At 41.9% G+C, this 21,497-nt stretch overlaps 1 protein-coding gene across 1 annotated transcript in view; it reads left to right on the forward strand.

The window, feature by feature from the left end:
- The window catches only part of CDC123 (cell division cycle 123), a 32,551-nt gene extending 22,312 nt beyond the window's left edge, over window positions 1–10,239 (forward strand). The window contains exons 10-13 of the mRNA XM_051795199.1: window positions 478–506; window positions 5,848–5,976; window positions 7,756–7,893; window positions 8,712–10,239. Of these exons, the coding sequence (XP_051651159.1) occupies window positions 478–506; window positions 5,848–5,976; window positions 7,756–7,893; window positions 8,712–8,738 (323 nt within the window). The 3' untranslated portion in view covers window positions 8,739–10,239. The remainder of the gene's footprint in view (window positions 1–477; window positions 507–5,847; window positions 5,977–7,755; window positions 7,894–8,711) is intronic.
- The last annotated feature ends 11,258 nt before the right edge of the window (window positions 10,240–21,497 follow it).

A 21,497-nucleotide genomic window follows, 5' to 3' on the forward strand; every position in this document is an offset into this window, starting at 1 on the left:
GCTCTGGGTTACATCAAACATGGCACCCACCCCTTTGTTCTACAACCTCTTTGTCTTCTTAGCTGCTGAAGGCCTAATCTCCCTCAAGCAGGAACTTTCTCTTGTTAAATGTTTGTGCAATGTCCAACACAGTGGAGTCTTGATCCATTTCTTCATTCTGCTGCAAATGAAACAGCAGCAATGTCAAAGATAAGCTTCTCTCTGGGCTTAGAGTTTATCAAATGTTCTTCACTGGGGGGAAAAATCAACAGAGGAAAACCAGCATTAAATGGAAAAACCCGGCAGCCAATCTCCCAGTGCATTAACAGTGGTTCTGAAATGTTTCAGCTCCCTCTTGGAAATGAACCTAATTCTGGCGTGCAGTTCTTTAGACATATTGACTTTGCAGATTGTGCTGTGTACACAAGTATCTATTCAGATTTAGATGTCTTGAAATATATATTGTTGAAGATTAACACTTTTTTTCCTCCTTTTCAGTTGTTTTTGATGTGTACAGGGACAGCAGGGTAAGTGAACAATAGGTTGTATATAATTGTTTATTCTGTGAAAACGCTGAAATGCTGAGATGAAGCAAATAATAGCTTTGTCTTCCTAGAAGAGGTTTTGGGAAAAAAAAAAAAAGAAACAAACAAACAAAAAAATCCCACCAAAACATAAAACACAACCAAACAAAAAACCCCCAAATCCCCAAACAAAACCCCAAAACCTATTTGATGTTATTCTTTTCTTCAAGTCTTTTTCTATGTTAAGCACCATCTACAGTAAAAGAATAATAGGATTAGGGGTGTAAATATGACTGTGCCAGTGAATTATTTACCATCTTCCAGATTATTAGTATCTTCCAGAGAAGCTGTCCTAGAGCAAAGAACTTTGGCTTCAGCTGCAATTCTGTTGGTTCTGTGAATCTACTGAAGGCAACTTAGTTTTCATTATGACACAGAGAGTCTTTGCTGCAGTAATTTAGAGTTGAATCGACTATTTCAGTTGGAAGGGACCTACAACAATCATTGAGTCCAACTGAACAGTTGCCTGAACAGTTCAGGGCTGACCAAAAATTAAAGCATGTTATGGACAATTCTCTCAGGCACATGGTGGGATTCTTGGGGCTGTTCTGTGCAGGGCCAGGAGTTGGACTCGATGATCCTTGTGAGTCCCTTCCAACTCAGGATATTCTGTGACTCTTTGATTAAGGGCATTGTCCAAATGTCTCTTAAACACAAACAGATCTGGGGCATTTTCTTTTAAGACAGATATTTCCCTGGGCTTTATTTTTTTCCCACCATGTGTTGTTTTTCCCTATAGCATCTGAGCTCATCAGAATTTATTAATATTTCTTCAGATTATCCGTGTGAGGTTGGAAAATAGTAACTTGTGCTTCATGTGTGGAAGCCTAGGATATGAAGGGATAATTGTGAAAAGGGAATATGAATGTGACATATCCAGTTTGTGACAGATGGAAGCCGATTTTTTCTTTTCCAGCTGCTCCAGCTGTGGTTCTGAGATGTGGGCAGAACCCTGAACATCCAAATAGTGATGGAGTTGGGGAGAAATGTTCCATCTCAAATATTTAAAAGACACAGATGTGGTACTTAGGGATGTGGTTTAGTGGTGACTGCAGTGGTGCTGGGTTAAAGGTTGGAATTTATGATCTTAAAGGTCTTTTCCAACCTTAACAATTCTATGAACTTCACGTGCCAATATCAAAGTTAGTCACCTTGACTTCTCCCAGTGCCAGTAGAGAGAAATACTCAGTCAGATGAATTGTGCTTGAAAGGCACACATGTATTGTTTTAAAAGCAACTACAACCAAAAATGCATTACCTAGCCTTAAATCTGAAAACCTGATTTAGGAATCACATTAGTGTGTGAAAATTAAGTGTTTCGCTTAATTTTTTTTCCAATCCTAAACCAGAAATGCAAAAACAATGGCTACAGACTTTTGTTCTCTATATTTCTAAGTCTCACTGTTTAACATGTTTACAGTTATGGGATTGGAGAAAGCCTTTATTTGAGTTGAGTTGAATGTTGCTAAACTATTTTGGAATTGTTTAATAGTAAATCATGCCCATGGCTTGCAAAACAGAAACTAAACAGGATGGTTCCTCATGTGGAAAACAACTACTGTACTGTTTCTCAGCACAGCTTTTAATGTAGGTACCTAAAACCAGGTAGGGACTGGGAACAACCACGCTGAAAGGAAAATTACCTGCCCAGGCTCAGCTCCTCAGACATGAGGATGCTGTCAGGGAAAATGAGGAGCAGCACTTCAGCATTGAACCAGACTCTGCTTTTGGGTTCTCTGCCTCACAGCTGAGACATGAAAACAGATTATTGAAGTAAAAGATTTCAGCCTGTGGGGTCTCAAATGAGCAGTGTTTCTTCGTCTGTCAAGATAAAATATATCTGTTTGTAGACGTCTCTCGGTGCCTTTTACCCTCAGGTTTTGTAAACTGCCAGATAGCCCTTTGTGTGTCAGATCCTCCTCCTTTCACACATACTTCTGTGGTTTGCAACTGCATTATTCATCTCTCCCTTTGTGTGTTAGTTACAGGCAGCAAAAGAATATTGAGTGTTTGTGAGCGTGATTAATTTCCAGAGCCCGTGCTCCTCATCGTGCTGGTTGCACAGCAACCTCACCTACAGAATGAGAGAAATGTCCACTGTCTGCTTGTTTTAAATACTTTCAGCTCTAAATATTCAGCTTGGAGAAGCAGCTTGTTGTTTGATATGGTTGTGAGTGAGAGCAGCCTCCTTCCTGTGCTTGCTTCAGTTCCTTGGGAGACTGGATGGAGTTGGGTGCCACAGGTCCTGCTCGCTGAGATGGAGGGTGGCAGCTCCCAGTGGTTGTGCAAGAGCTGACAAAGCCTGAGAGACAGTTCTGTTGTTCTTTGTTGTCTCCCAGGTGTGACCAATGAACCATGTTTGAGGCAAGTCACTGTGGTAATGCAGGGAGATGCAGTGAGTGGCTCCAGCCCACTGTGGGCTCACAGCTCTGGTGAACGTGCAGTCCAGTGCTTGTGTCTCTGCCTTGTGAGTGTTGTCACTGTGCAGGAAGGTGCAGCTGGAGTTAGGGAGATGTAACAGTTCAGTTTGCATTTTATCTGTCTTTAACTTCCTTTAAGCAGTCTGTGTCATAGGCACTTCCTTTCAGCAGTGTGCTGCTTAATGCTCTAGTAAAACAAAGCGTGAAGTGGCATGGTGTGGTAAATCTATTGGTTCCTCCTTTTAGGATGAGAAAAAAATCTTATGTATTACAAATGTATTTCTTTTTTCAGCTCCAGATATGCACAACTTTGTTTTCCTGGCTTGTGCACTTCTCATGGCAAAGATTACTAGAAACAGGCAGAAGATGGCAGATAAAGAGCTTTACTGTTGTTCTTTAGATACACAGTGCAAGTCATCTGAAACAACATTTAAATCATGACATTGCATGTAAGAGTTGAAAGAGAATTTAATCTTAAGAAAAGACAGTTTGGTTACTGACCCAGGGTTACACACACTCCTTTTAATGAGCCCTGAAAAGAGATATTTAGTTTGTTTTGCCACTTCTCATCAATTTGCAGCTACCAAAGCTCTGTGCAGATTTAAGATCCTCTCAAGGAAACAGCTGGTGGTGTAGATGGGGCACTGCTGCCTGCAGGGGTGGAGGAACACTGCTGGGTGCTCACAAAAACCATGTTGCTTTCAGGAGTCTCAAACCCAATCTTCAGTTTTTTTCCAGGGTACATTTCTTCTCTAGAGAAATGATCTTGTGTTCCTGTGGAAATGCTATTTGATGTATTTGGGGTGAAGAGGAATCTCTGTGAACTTTTGTAGGGAAGTATTAAGTATTACTGTTTCTGATCCAAGGAAAGATTCTCTGAACCGATGAACGAACTTTGCCAGCCATTGCTTCTGTCTGTGATTAAATTGGTTCATTAGCTTATTTTTCCAGTGTGATAGAGTGAATCTAAAATCCCAGATTAGTCCTCGTGCTGCCTTGGAGCTAACAAGACATCCCCATTAGCAAAAGTAAAGCATGGCTTGTAATGAGAATTTGTGATGGCCTTTTGAGGAGGACCAAAGATGGGAAATGACAGCAGATGTTTGCCCTGCTGGCTCTGCACTGACGGTGTCACTATTAGTGCAGAGGTGTTGCAACTCAGCCATGCAGACTTGGGCTTCTTCACCCTTCCAAAACAAGTAAGAAACCACTCAGGACTGACCCCCCTCATTTCACAGTTTCTTTTGTAGCTGTCTGGTTTCAGCACTGCTGATGCCGTGGTTTGGCCTCTTAAAATTTGCCCTGGGGGAGCTGTACCCCGTGGGCCTGCCCTGAGAGAGAGACCTGTGAAACCCTGTGTGCAACTACACACCTGCTGGTTGGGTGCTGGCTCAGCTCCAGTTTGCTGATAGTATCACTGGTTTCACCTGTGCTGGGACTCACCTGTGCTGGGACTCCCTGTACCTGCTCGAGGAACTGGCTGTGGATGGTAACAGAGCAGCCAGAGCCCTTCTGTTCTCTATCTGATGGGTTTCCATGCATTTCCTCTTCCATAGTGTATTAGTGCCTGTGGGATGGCTTAGCTGTGTGGGTGGGAGAGGCAGTCTCCATGTTACTCTGTGCTGAAGGCTGCAAAAGCATCTCTGTGAGTTAGAAACCAGATGGCTGTACCTTAAGTCATTGAAGATATTTGCTGTTTGAATCAAGGTGGGGAAGATCTTTTAAAGAAAGAAGATCCTTCAGTAATGAGGGAAAGGAAGAGAAAGCAAAATGAATGGTTAATAGCTACACAGTCTTCAGGTTTGTTTTCCAATTCCAGTTGATCTTTAATAAACACAGTAAAACTCTTCAGTCCTGCTTATATGACTGCAACCTTTTCCTTCCATATTTGATAGAACTGATTTCTTCCAGATGTAATACTTGTTTTGCAGTAGCAGCTGTAGTCAAATTTCATTATAATTTATTACAATATTTTGTTTTGTTAGAATAGTTGACACTTCCTTGGGTAAGGAAAGATGGCCCTGTGCTGGGGGTTGTTTCTTGAGGTGACTTAGGGAACCCATTTTCTTCCTCCCACACACACGTCTCTGTTACCTTTAATATGTCAGTCTCTGCTTTCATTTTTCAGTTGTGTAGCAGGAGTGCTGTTGTGCACACTACACAGCTGTTTGGAACACAAAAAGATTAAAGTTCAGGCACGAGAAACTGGTCTGGACTACTAGTAATGGCTCTGTTAAAAATACCTATAAGTTATTCTGTATTTATCTGTATTTGTAGAGCATCTTTGTGCTTCCATGAGCTCCATTAGCCTTTTTTAGACCCTGCTCTGTGTTTTTGGAGTCCCTTCAGAGACCAAGAACAGCAATTCTTGTGGAAAACTGAGTTTACAGTAGAGCTGAGGTGGCTTTTGATGGAAAAGAAAATCCTTGTTTAGGTGGTTTAGGTTTATTTGTTTGGTTGTGTTTTAGGTTTTTTTGTTTGTTTTTGTTGGTGTCCTCCCTTATTCCTTGTTCATGCTGTCTGGGGATCTTGGAGGACCATGGAGATTAGACAGAACTTCTGTGGCACCTGGCATAGAACTAAATGCAGTTTATTTGAGCTCTATTTGATATTTTGTTTTTTAAAAAAAATACTTAAATAAGTAAATTATAGCTTGCTGTGATTTAAAACTGTATAATGTAAAGGATGTTAGACTATTTAAAGTGCTTAAAACCAGGTAGTTTGTTTTGATATCTTTTTATCTAAAGACTAAGCACACTGTAATGATACAAGTGTATGTGTATTCTGATTTTTTTTTTTTTTTAGTTCTTTTGTTTTGTTTTAACTCTGTGATTTGTTTTAACTTTTCTGTGGTTCCTTTGCAGGGTAAGATTTGGTTAATAGATTTTAACCCATTTGGTGAAGTAACAGACTCCCTGCTCTTTACATGGGAAGAACTGACCTCTGGGAAAAACCTGAAAGGAGACCAGAGTGAAGGGGAAGCAACAGAACAGGTGAGGGAGGCTCAATAATGTCCAACAGCAGTTATGGCCTTTTTTTTTCCCTGTCTTTTGCTCTTATAATCAAATTGTGATGCAAACCCCATTTTGAAGTAAGTGAAGGTCCTTAACTCATGACACCTAAACTCTTTGTAAAGCAGAATCTTCCTTAGTTATATCCCCACAAGTATCACCTGCTAGTTTTAGATGCCTGCAAGGGAATTTTTAGTTCAAACAGTATGAGCCCATATCACAGCTTTGACCACTTTCTAAAGAAGACGCCCTGAAACTTCCTTTTATGCAGTTCTGATGCTCTCCTTTCAATTTTTTCTTAAAATGTATTACTTATCTGTATGATCCCTCAAACTTCTGTTTTGTTCCTGATGTCTTGTCATACAGTTTCCCACATCTCCAGCTTCATGCCTGGTGGGGGGAGTCAAAAAGAAGCTTAACTTCTGTCTCCCCCTCATCTCGAATACCCTCAGGGCAGCCCTGTCCTCTGGTTGAACTCCCTGGACTTGCAGAGCAGGGCTTTTCCATCTCTCTTCCAAGCAGCCTTGCCTCCATAAAAACAAGTTAACTTCCCTTTAATACAGAGAGGGAGGAATAGTCTTCATTTTTTGTATTCCAGGGGTTTTTTTTCCTCATGCTTGAGACAGAGTCCTCACATCTTAACAACTGCTCAGGCAGCCGGATGGGAGATGGAAAGAAGTGCGTTAGTAGGTCTGGGGAAACACTTGGTCGTTTTTGAGGAGAGATATCTAAGTCAGTGTGGGCTTTTAGTTTCTAGCTGTTGAGCTGCATTAGAGGGAACTGAAATGTCATTTATTGGAGCTGATTTTAGCATTTGAGCTTTGCTTTAGTCCTGTGGCCATTTCCATAGCACGTTGACAGGGAACACCACTCCTCAGACTGTCATTCAGGCCAGTTTCTCTGTCTCACACTGTGGCTGTTACTGTATGAAAACCCATTCCATGAATCTTCCTGCTAAAAGCTGCGTCTCCTTTGTTAAAACACACTCCCAATTCTTGAGCTGTCTGTGGGACACCGAAATTTTTGTTTGGGGGTTTCTTTTTCTCCGTGCCAGACGCTTTACACAGTTTTCTGTAGTGCAAGCCTGTATGAAAAGCAGAATAACTTGTCTTCATGTTTCAGCTTATATCCAATCACAGAATCTGGTGTGAAGTTACTGATTTTCTCTCTTTAAAATGAAGCTCCTTATTGCTGTACAGTGGGCAATTAAATTGCATGTCAATGTGTTGAGCTGAAAATTATATAATTACCCAAAACCTGTTGCTAAAGTTGAGCATTTAGAGATATTTTTGGCTCTTTTATAGAGATATTTTTTCCTTCAGTAAGTAAATTGGTTGGAAAGTTTAGATTATAATTTCAGTAAGGTTATAGTTGCAAATGTGTTTAAACAAGGAAACTGTGAAGACAAGTTTGGGGATTCTTTCAAAAAGATTTTTCTCTATCCAGATACTTGTGTAGCTACTATTGCCCAAAGTTGCTTATAGCTCCATTATTACAGCACTGTTCTAAGCACAGCATATTAAATACATTAATAATTGATACATTGTAGGAACTTTACAGCAAGGGAATGAAAGCTGTTAATTGACTGTTTAATGTGTTTGACATTTTAAATTGCTCTGGAGTGGGCAGAGGTTTTAAGAAGAAAACTACAATTTTTAGAAAGCACAAGCTTAGTTGAATGAACGCCAAACAAAGTCATTGGCAACGTGACTCAGGCAGTCTCACAGAGGAGTTCAAAACATTTTGGTGTCTTTGCCAAAGGATTATCCAGTTTTCCGCTGCACGAACAGTAAAGTCACCGTCCAGCCCAGTCCGTACCTGAGCTACAGACTGCCCAAGGATTTTGTGGACCTTTCTACAGGAGAGGATGTTCACAAACTGATCGACTTCCTTAAACTGGTAAGAAGTGGCAGGAAAAATCCCTGACCTGCCATCCTTGTCAAATGGAAACATCAAAGTCCCTGGAACTGTGCTTATGTAATTAACACGGATGATGTAATTATGGAAAAAGTAATGTATGAAGCCATCACACAATGTATTGTTGGGCTAATTGTTTTTGAAGTGATGAAGAGCAAGCTTTCCTACTGATCTCACTTCAGTTAATTGATTTTATCTTTATGGGAAGGAATGAATGTAGTTTGACACCTTACTGAAGATGTTTTCTTTCTAATTTTTTAGAAAGATGTTTTCTTTTCTAATTTAAATGTAAACACAACTGTAATGCAAATAGAAATGTACTTTCTGAATGCCTGGAGCTAATGCTTTTAAGAACCCCTTTAAAAGTTAGACGGTAAGTCTATTAGGAAAAGTCCCTAAACAGTTATTCCTTTTTCAATACACTTTCTTTATTCTTTTGATGAACAGTGATGTGAAAATGTGAATCTTTGTGAGGTAGGGAAGGGAGGGCAGGTTATCTGCATCTTGATCACTGGCTCTTGCCACCACTGTCATGTTTTCTGGTTCTTGTATATTCCATTAGTTAATGCACAGGGCAAATCTTGTTCTTTACTGGAAATAAAATCCTGTAGTTTGGGATGAGGACTGATATTGCTCTGTTCCATTTTCTGGAAACATTATCTCTCAGCATTCAAAAAATGACTTAGAAACGCAGTCATTGTCTAATCCATTGTACCTGAAAACACTTGTGATGATTTATTAGTGCTCTTATTTCAGATAACTGTGTCCTAACATTATGAACTCTCCTGTTCTGTTGACAGAAGAGAAATCAGCAAGATGATGACTGAGGTACCCAGAAGCATTACACTGAATTACAAGCAAGAAATGCAGCTAAAGCTATATTTAGCATAACTATTAAACTATTGATTTAAAGAAAACGTGCTTTTTATAGTCAATGAAAGAACTGAAGAGCTGTTCATCCTCTGTGTCTCTTGGTTTATATAAAAGTGTAGAAAAGCTTTTTCAGGGAAACATGAAAGGTCAGGGTGAGTTCTCGCTGGATTCCAGGTGCAAGCAAGCAACAGTCTGAGTGCAATGAACAACTGCTTTCCCATCTCATATTGTGAAGACTGATGCCACTGAGCTCTGCCTTTGGACTCTTCACTGATAAATATGGCAACGTGTAATGCTTGTGCAGTTAAAACATCAAGCATCCTCTGAGTTTAGGCACAGTCTTGCTGAAAATATAGTCACAAAGAAAAAGGAATGTACATTTTTATCTGTAGTAACCTTTTAAAATTGTAAATTGATTTTCATTTGGGAGCACTTCTTGTCCTTTATGTAAAAAAAGAAATAAATAAAAAAGTGGAGAAAGGATTTTTTTTTTTCTTTGAGGACTAATACTTCATTTCAGAGAACAGGTATAGCTACAGCAGACTACTTAAGGTTTGAAAATTTTGCATATCAGGACTTGGAAATTCTTAATGCATTTCAAGTAAAGTAGTGTTATCGGAGTCACTGAAGCGATGAAATTTGTTAAACTTCACGAAATTTCATTTTATTTGCATAGAAAAACTTTCCTGAAACCTATTTTTGTAACAGGATTACATACTAGACATCATCTGTGACAGTCTACATAGTTAAACATAACATCAGCCTGTAATTTTATATTCAGACTCAGTCTTATTTCTTTTGTATCACATCTCTGAGTTTCCTAAGAACATGATTGCTCTTTCAGCTCTTAAAATGCTGTATTCATTTGGTGGCAGCTCGTGTTTTGTGCCTAAGTGGAAGCCTGGCTAAATCTGGGGAAACAGAAGCTCTTGTTACCAATTGCTGTGATTTGGGAGGTGGGGGAGGGGAACAGGTTCAGATGAAGAAGCAGTTGACTTTTGGATACAGGTGTTTGCATGGCATCAGTCATTTCTTAACAGTGTGCAGAGTTCCCATTGGAAAAAAAAGGGACATAAGGAGATGCTCAGAGCCCCTGGAAATTGGTTCTTGTTTCACACCAGTCATGTGATACTCTCTGTGTATATAAAGCAGTTCATGTTTCTTTGCCTTGCTTTTGCTGTCAGTTTGGAGTGGTGCTTGGTTACAATCTCTTCTTGGATGTTAAATCTGAGCTTAGATGTTAAATTATTACTTAGTGTCTTTATTTCACTTCACTTTTGAATGAAAAATTACTCTAGTTGAAGATTATGCAGTTTAAGAATCCCATTCTATGAAACACATCGGTGGAACATCACAGACTGAGGCTCCTGGAGTCAGTACAGGACATGCTCTGCCTTTGAAGCACTGGAACCTGCTTCTCAAGAGCTTTTTGTACACAAATTACATGACCATTAACTCAGGGCTGGGCTATACCTAATCCTGCCATATTGTAGGACTTTGGATGAGTGTTTCTCACCCTTATCAGAGGGATTATTTGAGTCTAAATGTCTCTAAATCAGGTAGGAACTTCAAAGTGTAAAAAAATCAACAAAGCTTTCCTTTTCCTTTTAAGGTTCTAGCCATAACTTAAACTGATGTGATTATCTAACCATGCTTCCTTTATACAGATGATGCCCTGAAACTTCCAATGGATTCATAAATGCTTCTGAACTACAGATTATTGTCTTTAAAAATACAGAGTCTTGGTTTAAAGCTGTAAGATAGTTTCCTGAATCTTTCATGTAGGCTCCACAAATTAATTTACCATTATCTCAGCTTTCTTTGATGGATATTCACCAGAACATACACAGTGATGGGACCAGTTTGCTGGGACTCTCTGCACTCTGGAGTGTCCCTTTAGGTGAGTAGGCTGGAGTTTTTCTCCCCTGTGATATGCTGACAGATGCCAAATCTGAATTCATGGACTGCTCAACCAAGCTACCAAACACTGATACCACGTTATTTTGGAGTTGCAGGAACTTCTCCCACTTCCTCTGGGTTTAATCTCAATAAAGAGCCATAAAAGGTAGCACAGCAAAAACACTAGTCCCATGTTCAGGTCCTGGTACAGAAACAGTCCCCACTATAAAAATCTGTCCTACATAATGAGGTCCCCCAAAATACCATATCCTTACAGCTTAAATACTTACTTTAGATGTACTTTACTTCTTTCCTCAGCTTCAGGTAACCAGATAGTGATTTTGTTTGTCTGCTAGATTAAAGAATACTCTTCTAAAAGAATTCTGATCCCATGTGACCTTTTGATCTGCAAGGCTAATGAATGAACATACTCCTTTTGGGGAGGTGAGGAAGCTCATGTTGATAGACTGAAAATGCTTCAGATCACTTTTACACTGAATGGTATATGACACTGTTCTAATTCTATTTCAGGTCATCATAAAAGCAGTTTCTGGCTCTAGCCATCATACAGAAATTTAAAAATACAGAATTCCAATTGTTCAGGTCCTTGTTCACGTGATTCAATTGTATGATCAGAGTTGGCTGAGCAAGGGCCAACTATAGACTATATATTCTTAATTATATGCTTAAAACACTATATAAAGACACTTGCAATCTCATCTAGATGACAAACATGAGCAGTTTTAGAGGGAGGTAATGTGCAGTCATTTTATACAGATCCTGTGCTTGCCAAACCCTTCACAAGGCTGTCTGTGTCTCATGGCTTGAGCAGGGAGATTCAGTTCTTGGACTGCAGCTCTGCCAGGAGTGCCAAGGAAAATCCTGATTGTTCCACAGCCAACGCTTGCAATATTTAATCTCCCAGATGGATAGTGGGGGTCAGAATTCCAGTGACACCATGAGTAGAATTTGTTAACCAGTACTGGCTTAGTTCATGATTTGGAATAACACTCCTGTACTTCAGGGCTGCAGACTGTCCATTCTGTTTGTACTCCTTTGACTTCTTTCTCCAGTGTTGCCCACGTCTTTCCTTGCCCACCAGTCTCTTATTTGGGTAAATGTTAAGGTCAGAATTGGCAGCAGCAGCAGCACGGATAATACTGATCTGAATTTTAAAATCTCCCCCTGTCCACTTTTCTCTCGCTCTTACAAAGACACATTTTTGAGTGGTGCTCTACAATATCTAAAAAAAACCCCAACCCAAACCCTAAGAGTAGGGGAGTAATAGCCAGCTCTGATCTCAGTAAAATCAGTAGTGCTTGTTGGAGTCTGGTCACAGGGTATGGCCTGTAAAAATGCACATAACTGCATCTGACACCCTTAGGTAGGAATTAATTTCATGTATCTCATTGTCATGCACTCCCCTGCTGCTCATGTCCAGGATGTGGAAAAAAAGGTACCCTGTGAGATGCAGTTCAAGTGCCCATTTGAGCAACAGAGACCATTAGACAACTGCCATGGTTTCAGACTTTCAGGTGAAGGGACTCCAAAATAGATCAGTGGTGGTGTGGAGATGGGTAATAGCAAGGCACAAAGCTGTGTAAAAATACTTCTGGTGCCTCTGTGCATGAGTGAGTTCAGCTTTCACAAACTGGTGGACCACAGGGTGTTTGTCAGTGAGTATAAAAGGATACTTGTTAACACTGATGTTTAGAGGCTTAATAAACCTATCTTAGCAAAAGCTTATCTGGATGTTATATTAACAGTGTTTTATTTCTATTTGAATTTGATGACCTCTGTAAAGAGAAAGTCTCCAACTTGGGGTCATCCTGAAATTATATAGGGTTAAAATAAGACTTGTTGCCATAATTGGAGTGTTTTGTGCAGACCTGAAGCTTTCTCAAAGACACAGAGCCCTTAAGCAATTATGTGTGATTACGGATTTTTATAGTAAAAAGGACTTTGGCACTGCAGTAAGTCTGGTTTTGGGGGTTTTGGTTCTATTTTTGGAGGAAGGGGAGGAGGGAAGTTAAGGGGAGAGATTTCCCACTGTATTTGTCTGTGTGAACAATTGCAGCAATGTACTATCTGGGTGCCAATAGTATTTTAACTGTTCTAAGGTCTTCTTAATAGCTGACCAGGCTTCTTCCAAGGATGTGTTTTGGCAGCTTGTAAGGAAAGTTTGCTTGGCTGATTGGTCAGAAATGCTGACTGCTCAGAACCTTTCTCCAGGGAAGCAAGCTAGTTACAAATGAACTTTCAGGAGAGATTTGTGACTCCTAAACAGCATTACTGGCCAAGAGAAAGAGAATAATCAATACTTGTTATTTCTAGTCTTTAGGGCTTAAATGCAGCTGGTGGAGGGGCTTGAAATTTTGGGTTCTATCTTAGCTTCTGCTGTGAAACTCTGTGTCCTGACAGACTGTTGCACTTCCTTGACGTAAACGAATTATTCATTGGAGCTGGGACTGTAAGATCCAGGAGAGAGAATGAGGCACCATGTGAAGCTAAAACGTCTGTACACCAGTATGAGGAGTACACAGGAGGAACTCTTTGTCAATATATGTAAAAAATGATTGCTGGGCATTGCAGAGACTTCAGGAGATAAAGTGCAGCACTGGAACAGAGACTTTTTGCTCAGAAAAGGCTGGAGGCTCGATGCTGAACATCAACCTAGTCTGTAGTACTAAAGCTTGGGTAACATGGAATCACAAAATGGTTTGGGCTGGAATGGACTGTTAAAAGTCATCTAGTCCTCAAACAATTCCAGGAATGGGGCATTCACAACTTCTCTGGGCACCCTCTTCCTATGTCTCACCGAATTCATCATGAAAAATTTCTTACTTAATGTTTAAACTGACTCTCTTTCAGTTTAAAGCTGCTGCCCCTTGTCCTGTCTCTACAGGCCCTGTAAAATTCTCTATTTGTGTTTCCTATAAGCCCCTTTTAAGTACTGAAAGGCTGCACTATGATCTCCCCAGAGCTTTCCTCAGCTTTCCCCACCTCTCTCAGCCTTTCCTCATTAGAGAGGTGTTCCAGCCTTAGGATGATTTTTTGAGGCCTCCTCTGGACTCGCTCTGACAGGTCTGTGTCCTTCCTGTGCCGAGGACCCCGGAGCTGGAAGCAGCACTCCAGGTGGGGGCTCATGAGAGCAGAGGGGCAGAACCCCCTCCCTCAACCTGCTGCCCATGGTTCTTGTGATGCAGCCCAGGACACAGCTGGCTTTCTGGGATGTGAGCACACACATTGCCAGCTTGTGCCCAATTTTTCATCCACCAGTATTCCCAAACAATGAAGTCTGCTGGAAACGGGAGATATTCACTACCTGGGTATCTGTTGGGAAGGTTCCTAACATGGAAAGCCTTGAAAAGACAAAGAGTTAATAGATTTTTTTTTTTTTCCCAGAGGACAGTTTGTAATTCAGAACATACAGAGTGTTATTCTGGAGTTGGCTGTTCTGGGTTACAGTCAGGCTTATTTGATGTGGTTAAAACTTGTAAATTCAGAGGTAATTTGGGTAAAAAGTGGCTGTGGAGTTGGCATTTGGTGCTGTGGAGAAAGCAGGGAGATGAAAGAAGCAGAATAAGGACCTCAATAGGCAGTTTTGCTAAGTGGGGGGGTTGATGCCAGGGTCCATTTGGGAGAGGATAGGTGGGATAACTCAAGGAAGGTGCTTTTTTAATGGCAGATCTCCTAATGCGAAGGGAAAATGGCATAGTGAGGGCTTCTAAGGCTCAGTCAAAATGAAAACTGCAGAAGTCTGAAGGAAAGGCACATGATTAAGTGTGAAAAGATGAGGGGATGGAGAAAAAATGACGGATGATTCAGAGAAAACTGATGCGGTTAATGTTTCCTTTGCCTAACTGTATCCTTTATCCTTTTTACAAGAAAGAGAAGGAAATGAGCTAAAGTAACACAACTTAGCAGAAAAATTGCACTTGGAATGGCTATTGGTGTGTAGCCAGAGAGGGCATCGTGAGACCACTGTGCACTTTATTGCAGGGTCTGTGTTTTTCTGTGACTTCATTAATGGCTGGAGCAGTGACAGTAACAGCCTGTGTAAAACCCTGCGGTTGGCAGTGACTTGAGAACACACTCAGGCACTTCGGAGGGCTGTATCAGAATTCCAAATGGCCATAATCCCCAGGAAAAATGGCCTGAAATAACGAGGAGAAATTTGATAAAGGCGAGTGCAAAGAGCTGTAGTTAGGAGGAGAAATCAGACATTCGAGTACGAAATGGGTGAGAGCTGGCAGAGCAGCAGGACAGTGGGAGTGGATAAGTTACAGTAGAGACCATTAAATGCAAGGCAATAATAAGCTGTTGGGGGAGGATAAAGGCAGGTGTCATTCTGGGCTAGCAGGAGAGAGGGATGGAAGAAATGAGACATTACTTTGTTTGATGAGGGGATGTTGTGCTGCCATGTGTCACTTTAGGCACAATGTTGCAAGAAATACCTCGGTCATTGGAGAGCGGCCAAAGATTGAATAAAGAACCACAGAATGCTTCAAGTTAGAAGGGATCCATAAGGATCACTGTGTCCACCTCCCTGCTCCTCACAGAGCTACCTAAAAACTAAAACTCTATGACTAAAAGCATCATCCAGACTCTCCTTGAACTCTGTCAGGCTTGGTGCTGTGAGCACTTCCCCAGGGATCCTGCACACACTCTGATAGTCTGATGTCCTTCTTATATTGTGGTGCCCAAAACTGCCTCAATATTCAAGGTGAGGCCACCCCAGTGCAGAGCAGAGCAGGGCAATCCCCTCCCTCACCTGGCTGGTGATGCTGGGCTGATGGCCCCCAGGACACAGTTGGCCCTCCTGGCTGCCAGGGCACTGCTGACTCGTATTCAACTTACCATAGTTACACAGATTCATGAGATCTCTCTGAGCCTTCTCTTCTGCAGGTGAAACACTCCCAGCTCTCTCTGCCTTTCCTCATAGAAGACATGGTCCAGTGCCAGACAGATTGCTTCAAGGAGCACCCCAGAGGTGGAGGACAGCTGTGAACTCCAAGAGCTTAGAGAAAATTACTGTAATAATGGAACATGTTTTTCTAACTGCAGTGGATGTCAGGCTCTAATCCCAGAAGGAACAACTTGGCCTGTGATACCATCTTTGAAGGGCAATGGAGGGTAGAAGGCAGCAAAGGGGCTGACCTGCCTTCTCCAGCTGGCTTTTCCAAATTATTGCTTGCTGATTCTGTGACAGCAAGATGCTCCTTGTGTCCTGGGTTTGGGGTCAGGAATGCACTGAGAGCTGCCTCCAGTCCCTGCTCTCCACAAATGCAGAGATAGTGAAGGGCCTGGAGGGGAAGCCGTATGAGGAGTGGCTGAGGGCACTTGGTCTGCTCAGCCTGGAGGAGACTGAGGGGAGACCTCATTGCAGTTACAACTTCCTTGGGAGGGGAAGAAGAGGAACAGGCACTGATCTCTATGGTGACCAGTGATAGGACCCAAGGGAATGGCCTGAGGTTGTGTCAGGAGAGCCTTGGGTTGGATATTAGAAAGAGGTTCTTCCCCCAGAGGGTGGTTGGGCACTGGAACAGGCTCCCCAGCTCACAGCACCAAGCCTGACAGAGTTCAAGAAGCACTTGGATGATACTCTCAGGCACATGGTGTGACTCTTGGGGATGGTTCTGTGCCGGGCTAAGGGTTGGACTCAATGATCCTTGTGGGTCCCTTCCAACTCAGCATATTCTGTGATTCTGTGTTTCTCCCCATCTATCTCTGCTTAGGCACCTAAATGGGCATTCTGGCTCTTTCAGCATGAAGGTGCCCCTTGTGTCCTGGGTCCAGGGTCAGGGAGGACTTTTTTCTCCATGCATTTTTCACCCATGGGGCAGTTTGTTGTTATCACAAGAAAATGTGATTCATTAGAAACGGCAAAATCTGAATTCTTCAACGTGGGATAAGGGGATGAGGTCCATGTTGTTTCCAAATCAAATCAGCTAATACATAGCAAAGATGAGCAGAGTGAGACCTCAGAGGAGAAAATAATCCCAGCCCTAAGGCAAGATACAAGGGGAGTGTGGGGAATCTGCAGGAATAATGTTGCTTATGCTCAGTCTTCCATGAGACCCTTCCTCATCCTATTTCTCACCTTCCAGATGGTGTGAAAATTTCTGCCTTATTCAGTGAGGCAAACCCCCCTCAAACTTCAGATCTCATCTGTGGATGCCACAGGCCCTTTCAAAGTGGTATCCTGCTTGATTTCACTGATTCCAGATGGAAGCCCTCAGTGCTTTCCTATGTACACGTGGCTGCCACCATCCCTTTTTGGGATGTGGTGGGTCAGCCCTCCTCAGTGCACAGGGATGAGGAGGAGGGGGAATTCAGCTCCAGCACTGGGTTTGCATTTGGGTTTTCTCCCTTTTCCAGGAGGCAATGATCCACACCAAGGAGTCAGCCAGAGTCCAGGAATAGCAGTTAGTCTCTCATAGAAACCATTTGATTGGCACCAGTGAGCTGCAAAAAGACCCTGTGGGCTTGGTGACAGATTCTGATCGCCTGGAGACAGGTTTTTCTCTCTTATCTCACAGCAAGGGGAAGAAAGCTCATCTGATATCCTTTGTACTTGCATACACCGGAAAAAGGATAGAGGATCTTTTGAAAAGGAGATGCAGAATGGGATCAGGCACGGAAAGGGGAGGAAATTGTTGTGCTGGAAGCCCTCTGTCTCTAAGGGTTTGCCTTGTGGGATTTGCTGTTCTTTGGAGTGTGAATACCACTAGTAAAGGAACAAACAAAAGAAAGGCACTAATGTCATTTGCTGGCAATTCTTAATTATAGAAAAATACATATGATGGAATTATTGCTCAACTCCTCTCCATTTTTAACCTAATTTGATCAAGAGCTTTCTCAAACATCATGAAAATAAGCAGATAAATGGAGAGATGGGCATGAGTGAGATGCTCTGAAAGGCCCCTCCTGAAGGAAAGGCTGCAGTAGTGGTTTCTCTAGCAGTGGGTAATGAGTCCATGAGAAATATCTGTGGTGAATGCCCTGAAGGCAGGAAAATCTTCAGCACAAATTTCTTTTATAAGCCATTATAGAAATAAATTCCCAAACCCAAGTCTGCACAAGCCTTGCCTATGTTCTGCTACCTCACAGGTAAACTACAAATGAGTTTGAGTCAGAAACATGAAACCGTCAAACAACTTGGGTTAATTTGGACACTTTTGAGTTGTTTTTGATGATCCTTTTCCACGAAGAAGACTTGAAAATAAGTGCTAATGGGTGCTAATTGCTGCTGTTTCACCGGTTGGGCCTGTATGGCCCTAAGTGGCAATTGATGATGACTCCTTCCAGTGATTGTGATTTATTTACTGGATAAGCTATTAGGGAATTAGCGTGGATTTCTAAATAAAATACTCAACATCTGAAACACCCTGGCAATCAGTAAAGAAACCACCCTTTTACTTCACTCCTCAGATCACGCTCAGCATTTTTCCTGGTGTTTTAGGAAAAAGGGCCTTTTCCATAAACCTGTGAACATCTGAGACCCTCCCAGCCTCTGCTGTGTGCGTTCAAGGGAGGAACTGGAGTGCTGGCCAAGGATGGAGACTGCTCCACGCTGGGCTCTCAAGGTGGGGAACAGAAACTGGTATGTAACATTTGGGCATCTGGTTCTCATTTTTCTTATTCAGCCTGAGATTCTTCTAGGTATGGAAGCAGTTACTCCACTTGATGTTCATTTCCTAAGCAAAAGAGTATCTGCTTCTCTCTAATATGGACAAATAATTTCTTAACTTCAATTATGTTGTTTTAATACATATAGCAAAGATAATTCTCCCTAATTATTAAGTTGAGCACATGGCTGCAGATGCTGTTTACAGATATTTTTTTTTTTCAGTAGGAAATCTGCATTAGTCCTAAATATTGAAGTGTTTTTCATTACTGAGGGTGCTAATAAGTTATTCAGCCTACAGCTTTCATGTGTCAGGAATTCAGGGCTGTATTGACTTTCGTGGTTGCAAAGCCCTCTTTAAATTTAACATAGGGGAAAAACAGGACCCAACCCTGAAATACATTAACTGGAGTTGTTCCAGACACCTGCAACTGCCACGTGTAACCATCAGTCTGGTGTCTGACATTTACAGCTCAAGAAACAGGTTTCTGTTTGGAATGGCATTAACCAGCTATCAGGAACCTCTGGAGCCCAAGAACACCACCGTGTCCTGCTCGTGCTGCTCCATTTTCCTCTGAGGCTCCTCCAGCAAAGACTTCTGCCTGCAAAAGGTCCTTCCCAGGCAGGAGGTTCTCCCTCGTGCTCAGTGCCCACTGCAGGGATATCCTTCAGCAACAAGAGCCTCCTCAAGTGGTTTTTCTCCCATCCATCCCGAGGCTGGAAGGAGAGCAGGGAAAGGGAGGAGGCATGTTGGCAGGATGAGTGTGTTACACTGAGGTTCAGGTCTCCAGGCCTAAAGATGCTGCTGTAAAACAAGGGAAAACAGTGGCTTTCAGCATTTCTCAGTCACAGCAGAAATGCAGAAGCTCAGATGGGAAATTTGTGCTGCTTGTCTTGGTCACCCTTTACAGACCTAAGTGTTCATCCTCAGGGAGACCTCCAGGGACTCCAGGGTGATGGGCTGAAAACCACAGCTATAATCAAGGAGCAGGAGGAGGAGGAGGAGGAGGTCTTCCCTGGTGGGACATTCCTTTGTATCTCACTCTTGGTATCCTGCAGTATCCCTTTATGGGAGTCAGTATTTTCAGCACATGCCTTGCACCCACAATACCCAGGCTGTGCAGGGAGAGGATCTTCATGGGGAAGAACTGCAGGACTGAGTATCTCTGTGGAAAAAGGACCAGAAGGAGCCGAAGCAGAGGCTAAAACAAATAAACACTGCATAAAATAGGAAACCAAAGTGTTTTCCAAACTCCAAATCCCCTGTGTCTACAGAGTCCCTTGCATTAAGCTCACATCCCTTCCATGTGTCCTTTCATCATCAAACTCCTTCTCTCTGTTCCTCAGTCATGGGCAAGGCAAGGCACAACCTCCTGGGGATAATTTTGAGTTGTGCCAGCTCATATCTGGTCAGCCAGAAGGACAAGCAGAACAGGCAACTATCCCCCTTACACTGTTGGTTAATAGGGAAGGCACTAATTTCACACTCTGCTTTTCTTCCAGCCAACCATTGTTTTTCACAAAAAAAAATGCAGCTGATTCATATATTTGATTTTTAGTTCAAAATTGATAGAAATTGGCCACTGGACCATTTGTGGGGACAGATGGAGACAGAGGAATCACAAAAGTCCTTAAGGAAACCAGGCTAAAATGTGGGATGTGTTTTGCACCTCAGCACCTTTACACATCTTTCTTCCATCCCTGTCTCCTGCTGGAGTTGCATCCCTCATGCTGCCTGCAATCCCGTGTGCACAGAGACTCTGCTCAGCCCATAACATTTCACAATGCTTTCCATGAGACTCCAACAGCTTGTTCAACAAGATAATCCTGGTTGCATTACTTCCTACAAATGCTTCCATTCATAGATCCAGCACTTGCTTCTCCTAATTAAAGGCAATGCTTCCAGTTTGGATATGTTTTGCCAAAAATAAAGTGAAAGACATCTTTAAATTAAACAAGAAATGCAAAATATTATTAACATGAGATAGTCACACACGTGGTAACTTCAGAAAGTTGGGTTTCCTCTCTTATTAAAGTACAATTTATAACATTTCCCTCCTAGCCTATACATTTTTCTTCCTATCTGAGGATTTCTCTTATAATATCATTCAGGTCTGTTAAAAAAAAATTCTTTTTCTTTTGGTAAATATAAGACCATCTTTTGGCAAAAATAAATATAACGAATTTGGGAAAAATTAAGATGTTTAGTACTCCAGTAACTAAATGCTGAATTTTGTTTAATGTCACATTTCAGGAAGTTGTATTAGTTTGAAATTCAAATGTTGTTTATGAGATTTGAGATGGATTTTACAGGAGAAATAGAAACTAAGGGGCAGAAAGTTACTAGTAGGGAATACAGGGTTAAAATGGAGAGCGGGACAGGAGAGAGATGGTTACCTTGATCCAGCCAATATCTGTGTGTAGTTTGACCTTGCTCAGGATTTGCCTTGAACTGGATCCTGTTGTAGACAATGACACCATGCTCTTTGCAGTGATGAATTTGTAGTTACTGAGCTGAGCCTTTCCAACAGTGAGACTCCTTGCAAGTTGAATGCAAACTTAATTATTCCAGGTTTGGTACTTTGACATAAAAAAAATTTTAAAAGAAGCATTAAATATGCCTTATTGCCCCTGTACTTGTAGTTATGTATCTCTAGGGCACTGTAAGGTGGCTCTTTGTTCCAGCCTGCGTGTTTTAGCTGCACTTTCTGTGTGTGGGTGGACATGCTTTATGAATGTGTGTTTAGCTTTGTGCAGTTATGCAAGAGCAGGTTTCTTAAATAGAGGAAACCCGGGAAACACAGAGAGAACACAGCCCACCCACCCTGGAGCACCAAAACCCCCTGCAGAAAACTCACACCTTCTCCAGGATTCATTCCCAAGGGAGAAAAAGGAGAAGGGAGCAAGTGGTGTTAGCAGAAGTTGCAATAATCTGATTTATTTCCACTGCTGGCATCATCCAGTCTGAAGACTCTGGGAACTGACCTGTCCTTGAGGTTGAGGCAGAACATGCTACAAAAGCCAAGAGGAGTAAGGAAGCAAAATATATTTTCAGTCTAAATTGATAGGATGAAACCAAGGGATTGATTTGGCCCTCCATGCTGGATCAGGCAAAAGAGGTGTGTGCAGAGCCAACTTCTGCTCTGGACAGAATGTGATGGGAGAGGAAACAGAAGGAGCCAGA

Source organism: Manacus candei, unplaced genomic scaffold, assembly GCF_025592945.1.
Source record: "Manacus candei isolate 608988 ecotype Guabito, Panama unplaced genomic scaffold, ASM2559294v1 h1tg000042l, whole genome shotgun sequence".
Lineage (NCBI taxonomy): Eukaryota > Metazoa > Chordata > Aves > Passeriformes > Pipridae > Manacus > Manacus candei.